Source organism: Pseudonaja textilis, chromosome Z, assembly GCF_049901715.1.
Source record: "Pseudonaja textilis isolate UNSWEBS1 chromosome Z, rPseTex1.2, whole genome shotgun sequence".
Taxonomy (NCBI): domain Eukaryota; kingdom Metazoa; phylum Chordata; class Lepidosauria; order Squamata; family Elapidae; genus Pseudonaja; species Pseudonaja textilis.
In genome coordinates this window covers 89,168,757-89,187,735 of record NC_142008.1, presented here as the reverse complement: position 1 = coordinate 89,187,735, position 18,979 = coordinate 89,168,757, and the positions used below count along the sequence as shown (strand labels likewise).

The 18,979-nt window shown below is 39.4% G+C and overlaps 1 protein-coding gene across 2 annotated transcripts in view; it reads right to left on the bottom strand.

Moving 5' to 3' along the window:
* ZNF385C (zinc finger protein 385C) overlaps positions 1–18,979 on the bottom strand; it is a 261,764-nt gene that overhangs the window by 146,315 nt on the left and 96,470 nt on the right. For both annotated transcript variants that reach the window (XM_026718266.2, XM_087916251.1), the window contains exon 2: positions 619–870. In XM_026718266.2, the coding sequence (XP_026574051.1) occupies positions 619–868 (250 nt within the window). In that variant the 5' untranslated portion in view covers positions 869–870. The remainder of the gene's footprint in view (positions 1–618; positions 871–18,979) is intronic.

Here is an 18,979-nt window from a genome sequence, read left to right as displayed (position 1 = left end):
GTCTTATCTCATGCTATGTATAAGGTTTATTGTAAAATATTTGGAAGCATGTGTGTATGTATGTATATGCACCTTTGCTGAGAGAACTGCACTGGAAAATTCTGAGATGACAGAATGCTTACATATAATTGCTTTCCAATCTGCATAGTCAATAGATAAATGCAAATCAAGTCGGTTCCTTGTAAAATTTGCTTGGATGCCTCAAGGATCCCTTTCAAGTAGGGCATGAAAACTAAAACTTCATTAAAATAATTAATTTTTGAGACCTACTTGAAGGAAATCATAGAAAGGAATCATGAAAAGAATGCATGGGAATTCTGGGACTTGTAGTTCAAGCAGTTGGGAGTCTGAAGGAAAATAACATAGGGATGAACCAGTTTCAGTAATTAAGGGCAGCAAAAAAGAAAGAACAGAATCTTTAAATGTTACAAGCAGTCACTCATGTGTGAGTTGGGTGGCAATATAAATGTGCTTAATAAATATTAAACCTGGAAAGCAATAGCAAAACATAGGCTGCTCCTGAGCTTGTGGAAGAAGCGAAAGGAATACACACACACTCCTACATTTTAGGCTCCCTTTCACACTTCTGAGAAGCCTCATATATAAACTGAGCCTTACCTGGACTTGACAGGACTTTGCCTTTGTTAAGATGTTTGAGGCGTTTCTGGTGAGACTTCCCATTGAAATGGATCTGGGCCTGGACAGCCGAATTGAGCTGGATATTACACACTTCACAAAGTGTGAATGATGGGTGCTTTTTCTCTCTCTTTGTACGCTGCTCTGGAGGACTTCCTATGCACAAGTTCTCTGCCAGACTTCCACAAATGCCACTCCCAGGGGAGTGGAAGGAGGTCAAGGGACGCTTCATCCCTACAGCAGAAAAAAAAACAGTAATGAAAACTGAGTAATGAAAAAGGTCATTGTTCTAGTTTTAACCTGCCTGGGTACCAGTAACCTGAGAACAAACTCCCAATAAGTACATATATGCAGCCTCTAGATGGAGTAAACTGCCTGTACTTTGTTCATACTGTAGCTTAATTCAAGTATAACTGCTAGCAGTGTGCACCACAAGATTTACAGCATGTTTATTTCACTATTTCTGCCTCAAGAAAGAATTTCAATGCTACAAAGACAGAGCTACTTTTCAGGGATAGGATCAATCATTGGAGGGTAACTATTCTACTGATCCTCACCATGGCCACTTTTAAATGTCTAGCACAACCAACCAATAAATAATTTTTATTTGATAACCAACAAGCAAATAAAACAAGAATATCACAATTAATTAGAATAAAAAAGGAAAAAAACAGTATTCTAAAGAATATAGAAAAAGCTTAGAAGAGACACTACAGAGTACTGTACAAATTATAGAACACTCAATATATATCTGTGGTCAAACAAGTAAAAGACTGGGCTGATAATCACAACTTAATATAAAACAAATTAAAAATGACCAGGAGATAATAATTCTTGGTCAATGTCTGCATAAAGGGGACATGCAAAATAACTGATTTCAATTATCCCTCTAGTACACAGAGCAGTCTCTGTTCAAAGTGGATTACAGGTAATCCTCAACTTATAATGATTCATTTAGCAACCATTCAAAATTACCATGGCACTAAAAAAATGATTTTTTTTGCCAGTCTTCATACTTACAACCACTACAGTATCCCCAGGGTTGTGATCAAACTTTGGGTACTTGGCAACGAGGGTGTATTTCAGAGGGTTGCAGCATCCCCCAGGACATATGATCACCATATGTAACCTTCTCAGGGGCAAGTCAATAAAGGAAGCTTGATTTTTTTTAACAACCATGTGATTTGCTCACAACCTGATCAAAAAAGGGTAGTAAAATTGGACCCGATTCACTTAACAACTACACTGCTTAGTGATAGACTTTTTGGTTCTAGCTGCAGTTGTAGGTCAAGGAGTACCTGTACAAGAATTCCCAGATTCATCAGTTGGATGTGAAGCACAATTCTGTTGTGGATGCTGGAAATATGGCTTACATATTTCTTTTACTGCGTCTTTGTTGGCTGACTGTGTGCCGGATTTTGTAAATTAAGAAACCGGAGGATTCTTTTTTACTTCAAGAGGGGGAAAATTCCCCATATGTTTGTCATTTCAAGTTTTTTTCTGTCTTAACTCAGTGCAATTCCAGTGTAAGGAAGCAAGATGGGAAGATTCATCTCTTTTCCCCAGCAGTTGTGCAGATCTTGATATTCAAATAGGACATCATCTTTCACATATTAGAATGCAACCACTTAAAATCGGTACTGGATGCTGCTCTCATACAGTTGTTAACATTCACAGATGTCTAGAAATCTGGCTGAAAGCAGGGAATATGTTTTCCATACGCATTATAAATTCACATAAACTAACAATCTATAGGATCCAAGCTGCCCAGAAATATGCCTATTAGCCACAGAGCACTCAATGACAGTCATATCATGATGCCACAGAAAGGAAAAGGTGAAGGACATATCTAAACTTTTGAGAAATATTAAAACAAGCCAACATTTCTATGGAGAACTTAATAAAAATGAATGAATTAAAAATATATATATTTAACTCAGAACCAGTTAAAATGCCCTTGAACAGGGCCTTAAGTTTGTTATCCAGGGTACATCAGTTTTCTCTTACAACTTGCCAAGGTCTCAGATGACCTCTGACCCAGACATGTTATGAAGTGCTACTAAACTTCCAGTCCTTAGCTTACATTAACTGTTTTCCTGCAGATGACTGGTTTATTTTTAATACTGACAGAAATTAAAATTGGAAAGTTATCTGGACATAATGCTTCCAAAAGACCACTGCTCTCTAAAAAAAGGATATGTAGTCACTCATATTAGCTAAGCTTACCATCAGAGCTCCTGTTACAGAGTTTTAAATAAACATGCTATAATATGCATCCACTCCTCTCATTCACTTAATCTCTTTGGTGCCCATTAGTCCATCCTAGAAGACATGACAATTTCACAATCTGCCTCTCTTCCCAAACAGAGCATTGAATCCTTTGGGAGAGTGTTTACTGAGACGATGGTTACTATCATGGAGCTACCTACCTTGCAAAAGATTCACAGAATTCTCTGATGGCAATGGAAGTGCTTTGCTCACAATGTGATTTTGGACAAGAAGAACTTAACTCTTGAGATCTAGGTGGTTTTAAATATCCCTCTCACTGTGTCTGCTGGAAATTATACATGGGACTTCCCTTACCTGGAGTTCTTGTCTTATACTGGGTTATATATTTCCTTCCCAAATATATACCGGTCATGATAGCAGAGAATTATGGTAGATACTTTCCAATACTTGGAGTAAACAAGTATTACATTATAATATATCTATATCCATTACATTACATTCCAAGGATACCAACTTTGGAAATTCCTGCACATATTATCCAATTCAGCAGTCTAGAATGCAATATCTAATGGAAGACCTATAAACACAAATGTATCTCTTGCTTGCCCATTTCCCTCCTTTCTTCTATTTCCATTGGGATCAATGAAAATTGCCATGGGCAATTCTTTGCCGTTAATATTGCTTTAACCAAGTCAACTGAAGACCTGATACTGAATTCATACAAGCTGCTAAGCTTGGTTAATTTTCACCTTGGTATTATTTGTTTTTTAATGTTTTGTATCAGCCCAGATTATTCAATCAGTATTATTTAATATATTGTAAAACTCAGAAATTAGGTTACAATAATTTAGGTCTTGTGTAAACTTAGTCCTTATTCATGATAAACAATATACTGCCTTGAAATTGTTTCTGGCATCGGTCATCTTTCAGAAATTTATGAAGTTAAAATCCAACCTTACTTGCAATAATCATGGACAGACCTGCAGAAAAATTCAAACATAAATTAAATAAAATTTAATAAGACAGTGTCACTAAAATGATCAAATTCATTTTTAAATGGGCTACTGAGACCAAAGCCGTTTGCCAGATGTTTTACCACTTTTACTCAAGAATTAAAGGATGTCATTCTGTAAATGTTTGTTTATTTGTATTTGATCATCCATTTACAGTGCAACATTCAAATATAAAAACTTGGGGCAGTTATGGATGTTCCAAGCAGGGTTTTTTTTTCTTTCATTCCTAAATCAAGAAGGAAAACATTCCTGTCATGTGACCTTAAATGGCTTGGGCATAAAAAGAAAAATACAAAAAGAGAAAGAGAGAGGGTGAATCTCTTCAAGTGTCAGAAATCTTCACAAAGCACTTTAATATTTTACAAGGACCTGGTTTTCAAACTTGGCAAACATGTAGCTGCAACTCCTAGTCTGTAATGCAGCCGCATAAATATAATACCAAACACAAGTATTCATTCTGGACTTTTAATGGCCATCCCCAAGAACTGTATAAGAAAGGGACTTCATTTCATTTCACGATCCAAGAATCTAAATATGTTTGGGCAAGTCTTCAACTTTATAATTAAGCCAAAAAAGATTCCATTTAAAAATAAAATTGAAATTTTGACTACTTTCCCATCTATCAACCTGCCCTGCAATTGCAGAACCTAGTTACTATTTGGATGTATTATTCTCTATCTGCTTTCTAGGCAGTAATAACATTCATTATTATCTCTTGCTCCCCTTATCACTTCTCAAAACTGGACACTTATGAGCAGCTACAAGGAATCTTTTTGTCCCTTTATTAAAACAGGCAAGCATATTAGAACAGTTATTAGTATTAAATTTTTTAATATTAAATGTTTTAATTGGCACAACTAAAAATTTTCATCGCTTATCTTAGAATTAAAACAAACAGAAATCCAATCCAAATCCATATGACAAGAATTTAACCAAACAGCTATTTTGCATTGCTGATATATATAATTCCTGCTATTCTTAAAATATAGAAGCAAATGTGGATTTTTATGCCATCCTAAAAAATTACCACATATAAATAGAGACAACAGAAACAATCTTTGAGAAAGTCAAAAGTTTGCAAAAGTATCATCCTCTTCCCCACCAAATCCCAGAAACAAAAGCAAAACCTTTTAGTTAAGTCAATACAGCACCAAAAACTCAGGACAATCCAGTTAAAGTAATCCATGTTCCTGGGGCCCACAATGCTGACAACAGAGTAGAAAAATGGAAAACTAGATGGAGTAACTTGGCTGATTATAACACAGAAGAGGAGTCATCCACACGTCAACAATTTATTTCAGGCTCCATTAGTTTGTATGAACATCTAGGAATGCCTGCCATGTGAGAAATGGATAAACTGTTTAGTGTGTCATCACTCACTCACTTTAAAAAAAAACCTTTTGAACAATTACAACTAATTCCCCTAAGCATTAAGCCTGGATAGGCAATTTGTGAATTCATGTATCAGTCTCAACATCTATTTTTTTTTTCAAATGATGCATCTATATAAACTAATCTGCATAAATACTCACAAAAGCAAATTACACACTGCCCGAAGATCTGCCATTGGTTCAGTTACCAGTACTTTCTTTTTTTCTTCCAATGTCTCTAACAGTGTGGTAAATATTATTTCCCCAATTCTCCAATTACAATTCATTTTAAGATATTTGCGCATACACAGTCCTGTGAAGCAAGAGACTTTGGGAATTACAACGCACTCACCAAACAGGCTAACAGTAAATCTGAATATGGTAAGCAAGCTGTCAGGAAGGGAGCCTTGCCACCTCATTAATAATTTTCTAAGGTCATTTTTATGGCCCTCATAATACACTCCATTACCTTTCTTTTTTCTATTTTAATCTTAATAATGCCATAAAATACAATGCTACCAATTTCTTTTAAATAAAAATAGAAGGAGCAGGTGCACAATGGCAACAAACACTACTGAGAATTCAGAATGAGAAAAATAAATCTGAAATAGGTCTGGATTATGGACAAAGCACAAATGAATTTGGGAAGGTGGTAGTTGATCCCACAGAGGCACCAATTTACATTTTAAGGGAAAACTTCTATTCACCAGGAAGCCAGGTAGGCATTGACCCAGGGTGCGAAAGCATAGAGGGGCCAGAATGTTCCAGGAGTGCTGTATATTCTTGCATAAGTACTGGAGGGGAATGAAGGAAATGAGCAAAATGGACAGAGAATTGTAACATTGGCCTCGTCACTTTGTCCATCATGCACTGCAAATATCATCCATTATACCTATAATATAATATCATCCATTTTGACTTCCCCAAGAATTTGCTGGATCATGACTCCCTGAATCAGTTACTCAAGTTCTGATTATCTCTCATCTGGACTACTGCACTCTACACAGGGCTACCCATGAAATCCATTTGGAAGCTGCAGCAGGCACAAACTATGGCAGCAACAGCAGTCTTTGGGCCGCCATATTATATCTATGCTCAGTGAAGTAAGTTCAAAGTGTTGGTTATGATCTTTAAAGCCATTAATGGCATAGGTCCAGGCTATCTGATGAACCATTTCATCTCACTAGGACAAACTCATCCACCTCATGCCAGGAGGCAGGGCCTACTGCAGAATCTGTCTGTAAAAACTCTGGGATCCAGAAGATGAGCCTTCTCTTCCATAGCATTCACTCTTTGAAACATCCTATGCTCCAAGATGAAACTTGCCTCACTCTTCCTCTCCCTCCTCAAGAGCCTGAAGACTTGGCTCTGCCAGTTGGCCTGGGGACCCAATGGCAGAGTACCACACTGGAGGCAGCTATTAGATTGTTAGCAAACCACCTCTCCTCTTGCTTTCTTCCCATGCATCCACTTTTTATTCTCATATAGATGTATTCTCATTGGTGGTTTTTCCCCCCATTGTTTCTTCTATTGTTCCATTATTCTACTACTGTTTACATTTTACATTTCTTTTCATTTCCCTGTTTTATTATTGTAAGTCACCTGGAGTAGCCCCATAGTGAGATAAGTGGCAAATCAATTTTGTACATATTCTATTTCACTTTGCAAGTTTATGTGCATATATATTACAATAACTGTATTTTCTTGGTGGTGGTGAACAAACTGAAAAAAGCGAGAAACTTAAAATAGGGTCATGAGGATTAAAAAAATGTTATATCTATAATTTTGCTTTACAAAAGAAAGTGCAATAGCAAAACCAACAAAAAATTACATTAAATAAATCTAAAAGATGGTTTTTTAAAAATAAGGGCCATCCTTTATAATAAAGGGTGAATGATCTGTGCGACATACATATATGCACAAACAAAAATTCAACAGTCTAAGGACATTACTCATGGTATTTTTTTTTTATTTTCTAAAGAAAATTCAAAGGGTTGGCTTTTTAATTGCTTTCTCTCAAGAAAATCATTATCTATCAAGTGGCTTATAAGACATTCCCAACATAGAGGAAAGAATTCTGGACCTTAGTCATTGTTGCCCATTCATTCACAGTAGTGGTTTCTCCACATGTCAAACCATTATTTGCTTAATCATTGCTGAAAAATAGCAACTGACTAGATAATCATAATCCAAGATAATATTCAGCCGGTTTGGACCAGTTTGGGCATGCCAGTAGGAGAAATTTTGAGTAGTTTGGAGAACCAGCAAATACCATCTCTGGTTGGCCCCACCCACCTGCCCCCACCCTTGCCCTTTCCTACCCTAAATTCCCTTGTTTTTTAGCTTAGCTAAACCTGTGTTGGGGTTATTTGAACCCTACAACTGGTCATAATACGTTACCCACAGAGTGAACGTGGGGCATTTCTCTCAGCAGGAATGGCACAGGTTCTTAATTATTTTGGCCTCTAAAGGATGATTCAATGGTTAGATAAAAAGACATGGTAAAGAAATAGATTAGCAAGCTTTATAATAAAGGTTAATAGATTGATATAGAATACAATATAAAATATGTAAGCATTGGATGAATGTATAAGATTAAACCATAATGAAATTTAGAATATCTCGTACAGAATGATGGAAAAATAGTTTAGTCAAATGAATGATTAATAATAGATGGGGCGTTGGTTCTTACCTGATACGCTTCTTTTCGTAGAGCTGCGTAGAGTGTCCATGTTGGGAGGTGCTCCAGTCTCGGCTCTCACAGGCTGAGCTTGAAATTGAGGAACGCCTCTCACCATCACGTGGTCCTCTGGGCGCTCCCCAGTTTTGCGAAGACGAGAAGGAAGGCCCTGTTCTCATCCTAACTAAAGGGTATTAGTTTGCTTGGTCGAACAGCGAGGTTCCCCACCAGACGGACTAATGTGTGGGGCTGGACAACGCAGCTCTACGAAAAGAAGCGTATCAGGTAAGAACCAACGCCCCTTTTCCATAGAGCTGCTGCGAGTGTCCAGGTTGGGACATACCAAAGCTTGGCGAGTCCTGCGGGTGGGCTCCCGTCTGGGGTGGAACCTCCCCTGGAACCTCGAGGACCCGCTGAAGGACCCGCCTGTCAAAGGAAGACTCGGCGGATGCAAATACATCAATCTTATAATGCTTGATGAAGGGAGAAGGCGATGCCCAGGTGGCAGCCCTACAGATCTCAATTATAGAGGCTTATGTAGGTTGTGGGCGTCACCTTGTGACCAAGAAAAACAGGTTAGAAAGACACAAGTAAGGCCTCTGACTAGCGAAAAGGTGCTGGGTGCGTTTGATATACACTCTCAAGGCGCGCCTTACATCAAGGGAATGCCACTGTCTCTCCCTCTCTCGAGAGGAATTGGGCCAGAGGTTAGGGAGTATGAGCTCCTGAGCTCTGTGAAAAGCTGAATTTGTTTTAGGGAGGAAGGTGGGCACGGGGCGGAGGACGACTCTATCAGAGTGAAAAAAAACACAAAGGTCCTGCCTAATGGAAAAGGGCTGCCATCTCCGAGATCCAACGAGCGGATGTGATGGCCACAAGAAAAAACGGTCTAGAGGAACTGTAAGGGAGCCTCCCTAGTGGGTTCGAAGGGGGGCTTGGTAAGAGTGACTAGGACCTTGTTGAGGTCCCAGGTCGGAAAATGGTGTATGATCGGGAGGCGGAGATTGGAAGCTCCCTTGAGGAAAGCCCAGATAAGGGGGTGATGGGAAATGGGACCCCCAAAGTCCGAAGAGACGACCGCTGCGAGGGCAGCGGTCTGACGCCTTAGGGCGCTGGTAGGCAGTCCCTTGTTAAGGCCCTCCTGAGGATTCCAGGATCTGAGCGATGGAGAGAAAGAGGGTTAACTTGGAACTTGAGGGCCCAGGCACGGAAGGCGACCCACGCAGCATTGTATATACGGGTGTTTATAACCTGGCTGGAACGGTCTGCGCTTTTTATTTTATTTTTTTTAAAAAAAGTTTTTATTGTTTTTTAACATACAAACAAAACAACAAAACATAAAAGCATCAGCTCCCCCATATTTTTATACAAACAGTAAGTCGGTTGGTCCATCAGTTTTGTGCATTCATCTCATAGTCACAGTTACAATTACCTTATATAATACTCTTATTATCAATACAAACTTATAAATCATAATATCACTATTAAAAAAAAAGAAATTTGACTAAACTTTTATTCGATCATGCCTTTATGAGATAACTATATTTTAAATAATTTATTCTAAAACAAATCTTATAATCATGCCAATTCTATCCTAAATAGGAAAGGAAGAAAAAAGAAACAGAAAACTATTATATAGATATAGTATCAAATACCAAAAAAAGAAAAGAAAAATAGAGTCAATATTATTCCTTATTGTCTAATCTTTATATTTTTGTATTTCATCATTCAACCATTGGTAAAAAGATCCCAAACTATATAAAATTGTTTATCTTCTTGCTCTCTAATTTCAAAAGTCAATCTACTCATCTCAGCACATTCCAATATTTTCTTTACAACTTCTTCTTGCAATGGAATTTTCTCATTTTTCCAATTTTTTGCAAATACAATCCTAGCAGCAGTCAATACATTTACAATCAAATATTTCAACTCTTTACTATAAGTATCTGGTAGGATTCCCAATAAAAAAACTCCGGTTTCAAGTCTATATGTTTCTTTGTCATTTTTTCCAGCCACATGTGGATTTTAGTCCAATATTTTCTAGCATCCTCACAAGTCCACCACATATGATAGTATGAACCAGGTTTCTGATGACACTTCCAGCATTTTTCGATTTGTTCTTGAACATTCTTGCTATCCTTGTCGGGGGAAAATGCCACCTGTAAAACATCTTATACAAGTTTTCTTTATAGGCTGTAGACATTGTCATTTTATAATTTTGCAACCATAATTTCTGCCATTTCTCTAGGTCAATCCCATATCCAAAATTCCTCCCCCACGCAATCATAGTTTCTTTAACTTGTTCTTCCTCCAGCTTAATTTCCAATAAATAACCATACAACTTTTTAATCACCTTTTCATCAGTACCCATCAAAATCTTATCTAAATCAGTTTGCTTATCATAAAATCCCTCTGCTTTGGAATCCTCATAATACTTTGAATGTATTTGCAGATATGAAAACCAATTCATCTGTATACCTTGTTCCTCTAGTTTTTGCATCGATTTAAGTTCACCCTTTTCATCTAATAATTCCCCATAGCTAACTGTTTGTTCCTTTTTATAGATTATAGGGTAAGAGAACGCTTCTATCGTCGATAACCAAACTGGAATTTTCAAATAACATTGTTTTTTTGTCTTCTCCCAATTTAACCACTAAGACTCCCGTATATAATGTCTTCTAAAATACCCCTGTGTTTTGGTTCCCTTGTACCATAAAAAAGCATGCCAACCCAACAGCAAATCATGACCTTCTAATGTCAACAATCTGGTTTTCCTTAATGTTATCCATTCTTTAACCCATCAAATTTGCAGCTTGGTAGTACAACTCCCAATTAGGCAAACCAAACCCTCCTCTAAATCTAGCATCCTGTAAAAGCTTTAACTTTATTCTTGCTTTCTTGCCTTGCCATATATACTTCAAAACAATTTTGTTTAAATCCTCAAAGTATTCTTTTCCAAGCCTAATTGGTATTGTTTGAAACAAAAATAAAATTCTGGGTAAAATGTTCATCTTAATTGTTGAAATCCTTCCTATTAATGACAATTGTAAGTTTTCCCATTTTTTCAAATCTTGGGCTATCTGTTGTTTAAGTTTAATATAATTATTCTCCTTTAATGTACTACATCTTGACGTCAAATATATCCCCAAGTACTTAACCTTATTTGTAACTTGAATTTTTAACAGTTCTGCCAGTTCTTCTCTTTGTTTCAGCAACATATTCTTTGACAAGATCTTTGTTTTGTCTTTATTTATTTTCAGACCGGCCACCTCCCCATAGGCCTCTATCTTTTCCAACAGCTTCGAGGCTGTTTCTATAGGATCTTCCAAGATGAAGACTAGGTCATCTGCAAAAGCTTGTAGTTTAAATTCTTCCTTTTTAATTTTCATTCCCTTTATAGTTTTATCTTCTCTGATATTTCTATTCAACACTTCCAAAGTCAATACAAATAACAAAGGCGAAAGAGGACAACCTTGTCTTGTACCTTTTCTTATATTAATAGAATCTGTAAATTCTCCCTCCATCATTACTTTAGCTGTTTGTTCATTATAGATTGCTTCTATTGCTTGAATAAATCTTCTAGCAAAGCCCATCTGTTCCATTAAAAGTACCATAAACCTCCAGTTTACGTTATCAAATGCCTTTTGAGCATCTAAAAATATCAAAGCCATTTGCTTTTCAGGGTGCGCCTCATAATATTCCAAGGTGTCCAAAATTACTCTCATATTATCTCTAATTTGTCGCTTTGGCAGGAACCCATTTTGATCTGGGTGGATAAAGTTATTCAAATACTTTTTAAGTCTTTCTGCTAATATTGAAGCAAAGATTTTATAATCTGCATTTAATAAGGAAATCGGTCTATAATTCTTGATTTGAAGTAGGTCCGCCTCCTCTTTTGGAATAAGTGTAATATAAGCCTCTGACCATGTTTTAGGTATTATCTTTTTTAACATAACTTCATTCATAACTTCTAGCAGTGGAATACACAATGATTCTTGAAAGGTTTTATAAAATTCTACAGGAAATCCATCTGGACCTGGTGCCTTTCCATTATTTTGTTTCTTAAGTGCTTGGCTTAACTCCATCATTGTTATATTGCTTTCTAGCATTTCTTCAATCTCTTTAGGTATCTTAGGTAGATTTGCATTCTGCAGGTATTGTTTAACTTTCTCCTCATCAATATCTTCTTTCTTATACAAATGTTTGTAAAAATCATAAATAATTTCTTTTTTCTCTTTACTGCCATGACAAGTTTTACCTTGGTCATCTATTAACTGTAATATTTTCCTCGACTCTTTCTCCTTTCTCAGTTTATATGCTAGCCATCTACCTGGCTTATTTGCATCCTCAAAATAATTCTGTTTAGCATTCCTAATTTTCTGTGCCAGTTCTTCTTTCTCTATTAAATCCATTTTATGTTTAGTTATATCCAGTTTCAATTTGACATCTTTTCTGTGTGGTATTTTCTGCAATTCTTTTCAAGTCTTTTATATTCATCATCCAAGGCTTTAAGGTTTGCCTTTTCCTAATATTCTTTTTTCTTGTATAGTCTATTATCAAGCCTCTAGCGTAAGCCTTCATTGTGTCCCAAACATTCTGTATTGAAGTGTCTTCTTTTCTATTCTCTTTAAAGAAAAAAACCAATTCTTTCTCCATCCATTGTATAAATTCCTTATCCTTTAAAATAGTATTATTTAATGTCCATCTCGATCTTTTCCTTTGTCCCTTCCATTTAATTGTCAATGGGTTGTGATCAGCCCAAGTACTTGTTTCAATATTTACTTCTTGAATACTAGATATTAAGTCTGTTGAAATCCAAATCATATCCAGTCTGGACCATGATAGATGCCTATTTGAATAAAACGTATATTGCTTAAGTTTATTATTTCTTTCTCTCCATATATCTTTTAAAATTAATTCATCTATCATTTTAAAAAAAGATTTAGGAAGAGTTTTTCTATTATGCTTTACTGCTGTTGCAATATAATCAAGTTTATTATCCACAATTCCATTAAAGTCTCCCATCATAATTGTATTAGCATAGTCTAGTTCAGCCATCTTAGTATGTAATTTTTTATAGAATTCTTCCTGTTTATCATTCGGGGCATAAATTGCAGTCAAAAGTATCTTTCTATTATTGTCCATTATTTCTACCATTAATATTCTCCCATCGTCATCTGTATAAATCATTTTTGCTGGGATGGCCTCTTTAATATATAAGACCACCACTCTTTTCTTGCATTGAGTCAAAGAGGTAAACAATTTCCCTAATTTTGGTTGTAATAACAATTGTTCATGTTGCTTTTTAATATGTACTTCTTGTAAGCAAATTATGTCAAACTTTAATTTCCTCAATTTATGGAAAATCTTCCTTCTCTTAACAGCTGAATTCAGTCCATTTATATTCATTGTAATCAGTTTTTTCTCTTCCATGATTATATTTTATATTTAGATTTAACCACTCTCGTGGGTCTTGCTTCACGTTGATCTTTAATATCCACTTGTCCACCTACTGCACCTTCTTCTTTTCCAATCTCCATTTGTTCCTCTTGGGATTCAATTGGTGGAACCTCCTTTCCTGCCCCTCCTTCTCTCCCTCCAAAAACTTCTGCATAGAACAGTTCTGCTTTCTCAATTGAATCAATTCTATGTCTCTGTTCCTGCCATGTAAACATCAATCCTTCTGGGATCAACCATCTGTAAGTCACCTCTTTTTCCAATAACCTTTTAGTCAGGAATCGATATTCTCTTCTCATCTCTCTCACTCTTCTAGGTATTTGTTTTAAAACCAAAATTTCTTTACCTTTGTATTTCAATGTCTTCTCTCTTGCCACTTGTAATACTTGTGTCTTCATGGATTTTTTAATAAATCTAATATGAACTTCTCTGGGTAAATTATTTCTCATCGCATATCTTGTAAAAACTCGATATATCTCATCTATTCCATCCATCATCTTCTCTTCTGTTATCTCCAACGCATCCACCAAGATTCCTACCATTATCGCAGCCAAATCTTGTCCTTTTTCTTCTTCTATATTTTGAAATCTGAGATAAAATTCTGATCTATCCAACTCCCATTTCAACATCTCACTTTTTTCTTGTTCAATCACTGTTAATCTATTGTCAATATTTCCAATCTTCTCCTCTCTTCGTTTGCCCCCTCTTCAACTTTTTGAAGTCTCTCCTCATATTTTACCATCATCTGTTGGATACTTTCCACTTTTTCCTCCGTCCTACCTGTTCTTTGTTCGATGGTATCTATTTTTAGCTTAAGATCTTGAATTCCTTGCATAATCATCTGAAAGGATACTCTTTCTTGTTCTTTTTCTTTATCTTGCTTTAACAATGTCTGAATTGAGCGCTGTCCAGATGGTGGGGAGGCCGAAGCAGGCATAGAGGCACCCGAAGATATAAGTTTCTTACTCATTTTAGATGGTTCCACCTCTTCAAGTTCTTTCAAATTTTAATTCAAAAAGAGTATGAAGTTATAATCCAAGATAAAAAGGCCAACCATAAAAAGCCAATAATGAGAGAAAAAAAGAAAAACATGAAAAAGAAAAAGGAAAAGAGCAAAAAAAAAAAAGGGAAAAAAAAGAGAAAAAAAAATTCTTCAAATTCTTCCTGACCTTAATCCAATTAGAAAAAATAATCCACAAAAGAGAGTAAAAATAAGAATAAAAACCCAATAATAATAAGAATGAACAAGACCAAAGCCAAAAAGAAAATGGAAAAGAGAAAAGAGAAAAACAAGACAGAAAAATAAATTTCAGGGTCTGCGCTTTTTAGAGGTTCCGCTCGACCCCTACAGACGGCTGGTTGGGGCCAAGGGGAGCTGGGGTGTAGTGGAGGGTCCCGGGACAGGGGGGTCCTGTTTGGGGGTTCTCCAAGGAGGAACCACCAAAAGATTGCGGGAGATCGCGAACCAAGGGCGACTGGCCCTGAGGATGATAGAGAGGGGGAGAGAGGCATAAGGGAGCCCCTGGGGTCCAAGGGCAATAGAAGGCATTGGATTCCCGCCCCTTGGAGGGGTATCTGGGGAAGAATCTCGGTGGTTGGGCGTTAAGAGAGGGTGCACAGGGACACCCCGTGGGGATCTCGAAGATTGAGACTGCCTCCTTAAGAAGGGAGGGGTGGAGGGGCCCTTCTGCTTGGGCCAGAGTGACCCCGCAGAACCAAGCTGCTTAGGTGTGCAATGTTCCCGGTATGTGACCTACCCTGATGGAGGCCAGATTCGGTTCCGCCCAACGGCAAAGGCGTTCGGCTTTCCTCGTGAGCCTTGCTGACTGAGTGCCCTCTTGTCTGGAGATATGTATCTTGTGGTGTTGTTGTTTGTGAAGACCAGAACGAGAGGTCCGCATACCTGGGGTAGAAAGCTGCAAAAGACCAGGTGCATAGCGAGGGTCTCCAGCTAATCTATGGAGCAGGGTAGATCTGTTGCCAACCATTTGCCCTGGGGCAAGATGAGGAGGGCGAGAGCGCCCCAGCCGGGTAGCCTCGCGTCCGTGATGACGGATAGCCTGTCGGGTACCTTGAGGTAGAGACCCTGGTTGATGGCCGGCCCGGTCCATCAAGGTAGGGACGTGAGGACTCTTAGGGGAACTCCGACCCAAAGTCGCGAGTTGTTCCTTTCTGAGCGTTGGTACGACGGCAGAAATCATTGTAGAGACCTGGTATGGAAAAAGAAAAGGGCCCCAGGGATAATGCAGATATATGAAATAAGCTTCCCCAACAGTGAAAGCAAGTCTGAAAAGGAAAATTGTTCTTGTCCACCTGACCTGTAAGAGTGGTGGATAGTGAGCCACCTGTCCGAAGACAGAGAAAAATGGTTCCCGGGCCGTGAGATCACTGCCCCCAAGGGAAGAGTTCAAATGGAGGGAAAAAGGGGAGGTTGAGGGTGTCGTACAGGCAACCGTGAAGCCGAACAGGGAAGGGTCACAAGTGGGCAGCAAGGCCGCCCAGGCCTCGGTTAACACCCTGGGAATGGAGGAAAGACTAAGGGAAGCGAAACATGAAGAAGGGGCAAGGTGCATTATTGGGAACGACGGAACGGCCTGCTTCCGGATCCCCAGGAGGGCTGCTTGGATGAGGTACCTCTTCCGGACCTGTCGGAGTCCGACTGTTCGAGAGGTCTGTAGGAAGAGGATTGGTAGTACCTGGAGGGGAAGGAGGAGAAACGGGAAGAACCTTGGCGAAAAGAGGGAGAGGCACCTCTGGGGTCAGTCCTCTGAGAAAGAGAGGGGAGGTACTTGCGTTTGTTACGGGTCTCAGCCAGGAATGGATCGAGAGCCGGTCCAAAAAGTTTCCCCCCAGAAAGGGGGCTGAGGCTAGCTTAGCCTTGTTTTTGACGTCCGCTTGCCAGTGGCGGAGCCAGAGCAGGCGGCGGGTGGTAACCTGGGACGAAATGGCCCTGGTAGAGAATTTTGCGGCTTGGAAAGTGGCGTCCGCCGAGAACTTGGCCGCGGCCGTGAGCTTAGCAATGTCCTGCTGCGCTCTGAGGTTGGTTGCGGGGACATGCTGTTTGAGCTGTTGAAGCCACTTGATAGAGGATCTAACGAAAAAGGACACGGCAGTGGAAGCTCTGACCGCCCAAGCGCCAGAAAGGTGAGCGCGGCGCAGGGCCAGCTCAGCTCGTTTGTCCTCGGGCTTGAGTGCCTCGAGGGCATCGCTAGGGGTTGAACGGGAAGTTAGGCCTACGATAGGCTCGTCCACGGAAGGGGGATCGAGCAAGAGGGAGAACTGCGGGTCAAGGTTGAAGAACCGCTTGTCCTGAGTGTTGGGAGGGGGATGGGGCCACGAGGAGGCTAGCTGCCTGGAGACCAGATCGGAAAAGATAGGTGGAACAGGTATCACATCAGTTTCCACCACAGGCTGGGAAAGGATGGAGTTGAGAGGTTCCCCCAAGGCCGCTGGCTTGGATAGAGCGGGAGGGGTCAGGCCAGAGGTATTCTTGGCCTTGAATAGAAGGGACCTAAATAGGTGCGGTTTAAACAGCCCCACAAATGCGGGCTGGTCCGGAGTGAGGCCCTCGTCCTCCGACATGTCCCCCTCCAGTGGGTCTGCTCCCGAAAAGAGCTCACTGCCCATGATGGACCCCAAGTCGAGGTCCTGCTCGTCGCCAAAGAGAACAGGTCCCCTGGGCTCCTGGGTCTCCATCTCCTCCGTCCCCAAAGGCAAGGGCAAATCCCTGTGGGATGCTACCTGACCGTGCGAGGCCGTAGATCCGGAGAGCGATCGAACTGATGGAGTTTGAACCTCAGGGCATGGGGCCGGACCGGCCATCTGCTGGAGTTGTTGCGCTATCCCTTGCCGGATGGCCAGCTCCATCCATTGTTTCAGGTTCTCAGGGATCTCCACCGTGGGGAGTGGATGAGACTCCTCTGGGTGCAGGCCTGCAGCAGTGGGAATAAAAGTGGCCTCAGGGGCCTGTCTAGGCTGAGAGGAAGAAGAAGGAGCCGGGGAGGAGGGGAGAGGAGGATGGGTGGAGGTAGAGGGAGTGGGGGTGGAAGGAGCCAGGGGCGCGGAGCATAGCTCTCTGGACCACCTGTCAATCTCTTTCTCAAGGGCCCTGTGCCGCCTGAGGACATCCCTCTGGGAGGCTTTGGAGACCTCCTGTGTCTGTTTGCGCAGGTGATGAGACTTTTAGCTGAGCCGTATTTTTTTTTTAAAAAAGGCCTTGACTATGTATCAGAATGGTCAAACAAATGGCAACTTCAAATCTCAACAAATAAATGCTGTCTTACATATTGGCAAAAATAATCAGAAAATAAAATACAAACTGAATAGACAAGCCCATGTTGATGATCCAAACTCTGTCAAGGACCTTGGAATTCTCATCTCTAATGATCTAAGTGCTAGAGCCCACTATAACTACATAAGCAAAAAGGCATTAAGAGTTTTTAACCTTATCCTGCGTAGCTTTTTCTCTGGTAATATCACACTACTAACTAGAGCATACAAAACATTTGCTTGATCAATATTTGAATACATCAGTCTGGAACCCACATTACGTTATCTGATATTAACACAGTTAAGAAAGTCCAGAAATATTTCACAAGAAGAGTTTGCCACTCCTCTACTCGTTGCAGAATACCTTATGCCACCAGACTTGAAATTCTAGACCTAGAAAACCTAGAACTACACTGCCTCCGGTCCGATCTAAGTATAGTATATAAAATCATACACTGCAATGTCCTACCTGTCAATAAATACTTCAGCTTCAACCAAGCACACAAGAGCAAACAATAGATACAAACTCAAGGTTAATCGCACCAAACTTGACTGCAGGAAATACGACTTCAGCAACAGAGTGGTCAATGTCTGGAATACACTACCTGATTCTGTGGTTTCTTCCCCAAACCCCACAAACTTTAACCTTAGACTTTCTACTATTCACCTCACCTCTTTCCTAAGAGGTTTGAAGGGGGCGTACATAAGCGCACCAACCTGCCTACTGTCCCCACCGTATTGTTTTTTTTTCCTTATATGTATCCATTTCATGTATTCATAACTATTTTATCTTATAATCACTTGACAAAATAAAATAAAATAAATAAAATAAAATAAATTAGTAAGCAGCATGATTATGGAAAACATCAGAATATTGTTTCACTTCAGTGAATATTCAACCAAAACATTCCCTCCCATCTTCTTTACAGAACAAATTAGCCCTCTCATTTCTAACCCCCAAATGAAGTTTCATTTATTGGCTTTACCTGTTTGCTGCCAAGAAGTTTGCAGCTGCAAAATACAGCAATGCAACCCACTTCCTCAACAAATAGCATTTTATCTTCTTCTCAACAAGGGACCCTGTGTTCCTTTCACACTGCAAAGTACCTTGTTGAGGTAAATCAATATTGCTTCATTCAGGTGCGACAACCAATATTCTGACATTTCTGGAAGCACACAATATTCAAGCTGGAGATTGGCAGTACACACACCAAAGCTTTATAGTAATTTTGTTCCTGGAAGGGACACCACTAATGTACCAATCAAAATCTATAAAACACATTTCTGGTCACTGCTGCAGTCTGGAAACCAGAGAGATTTCAGAT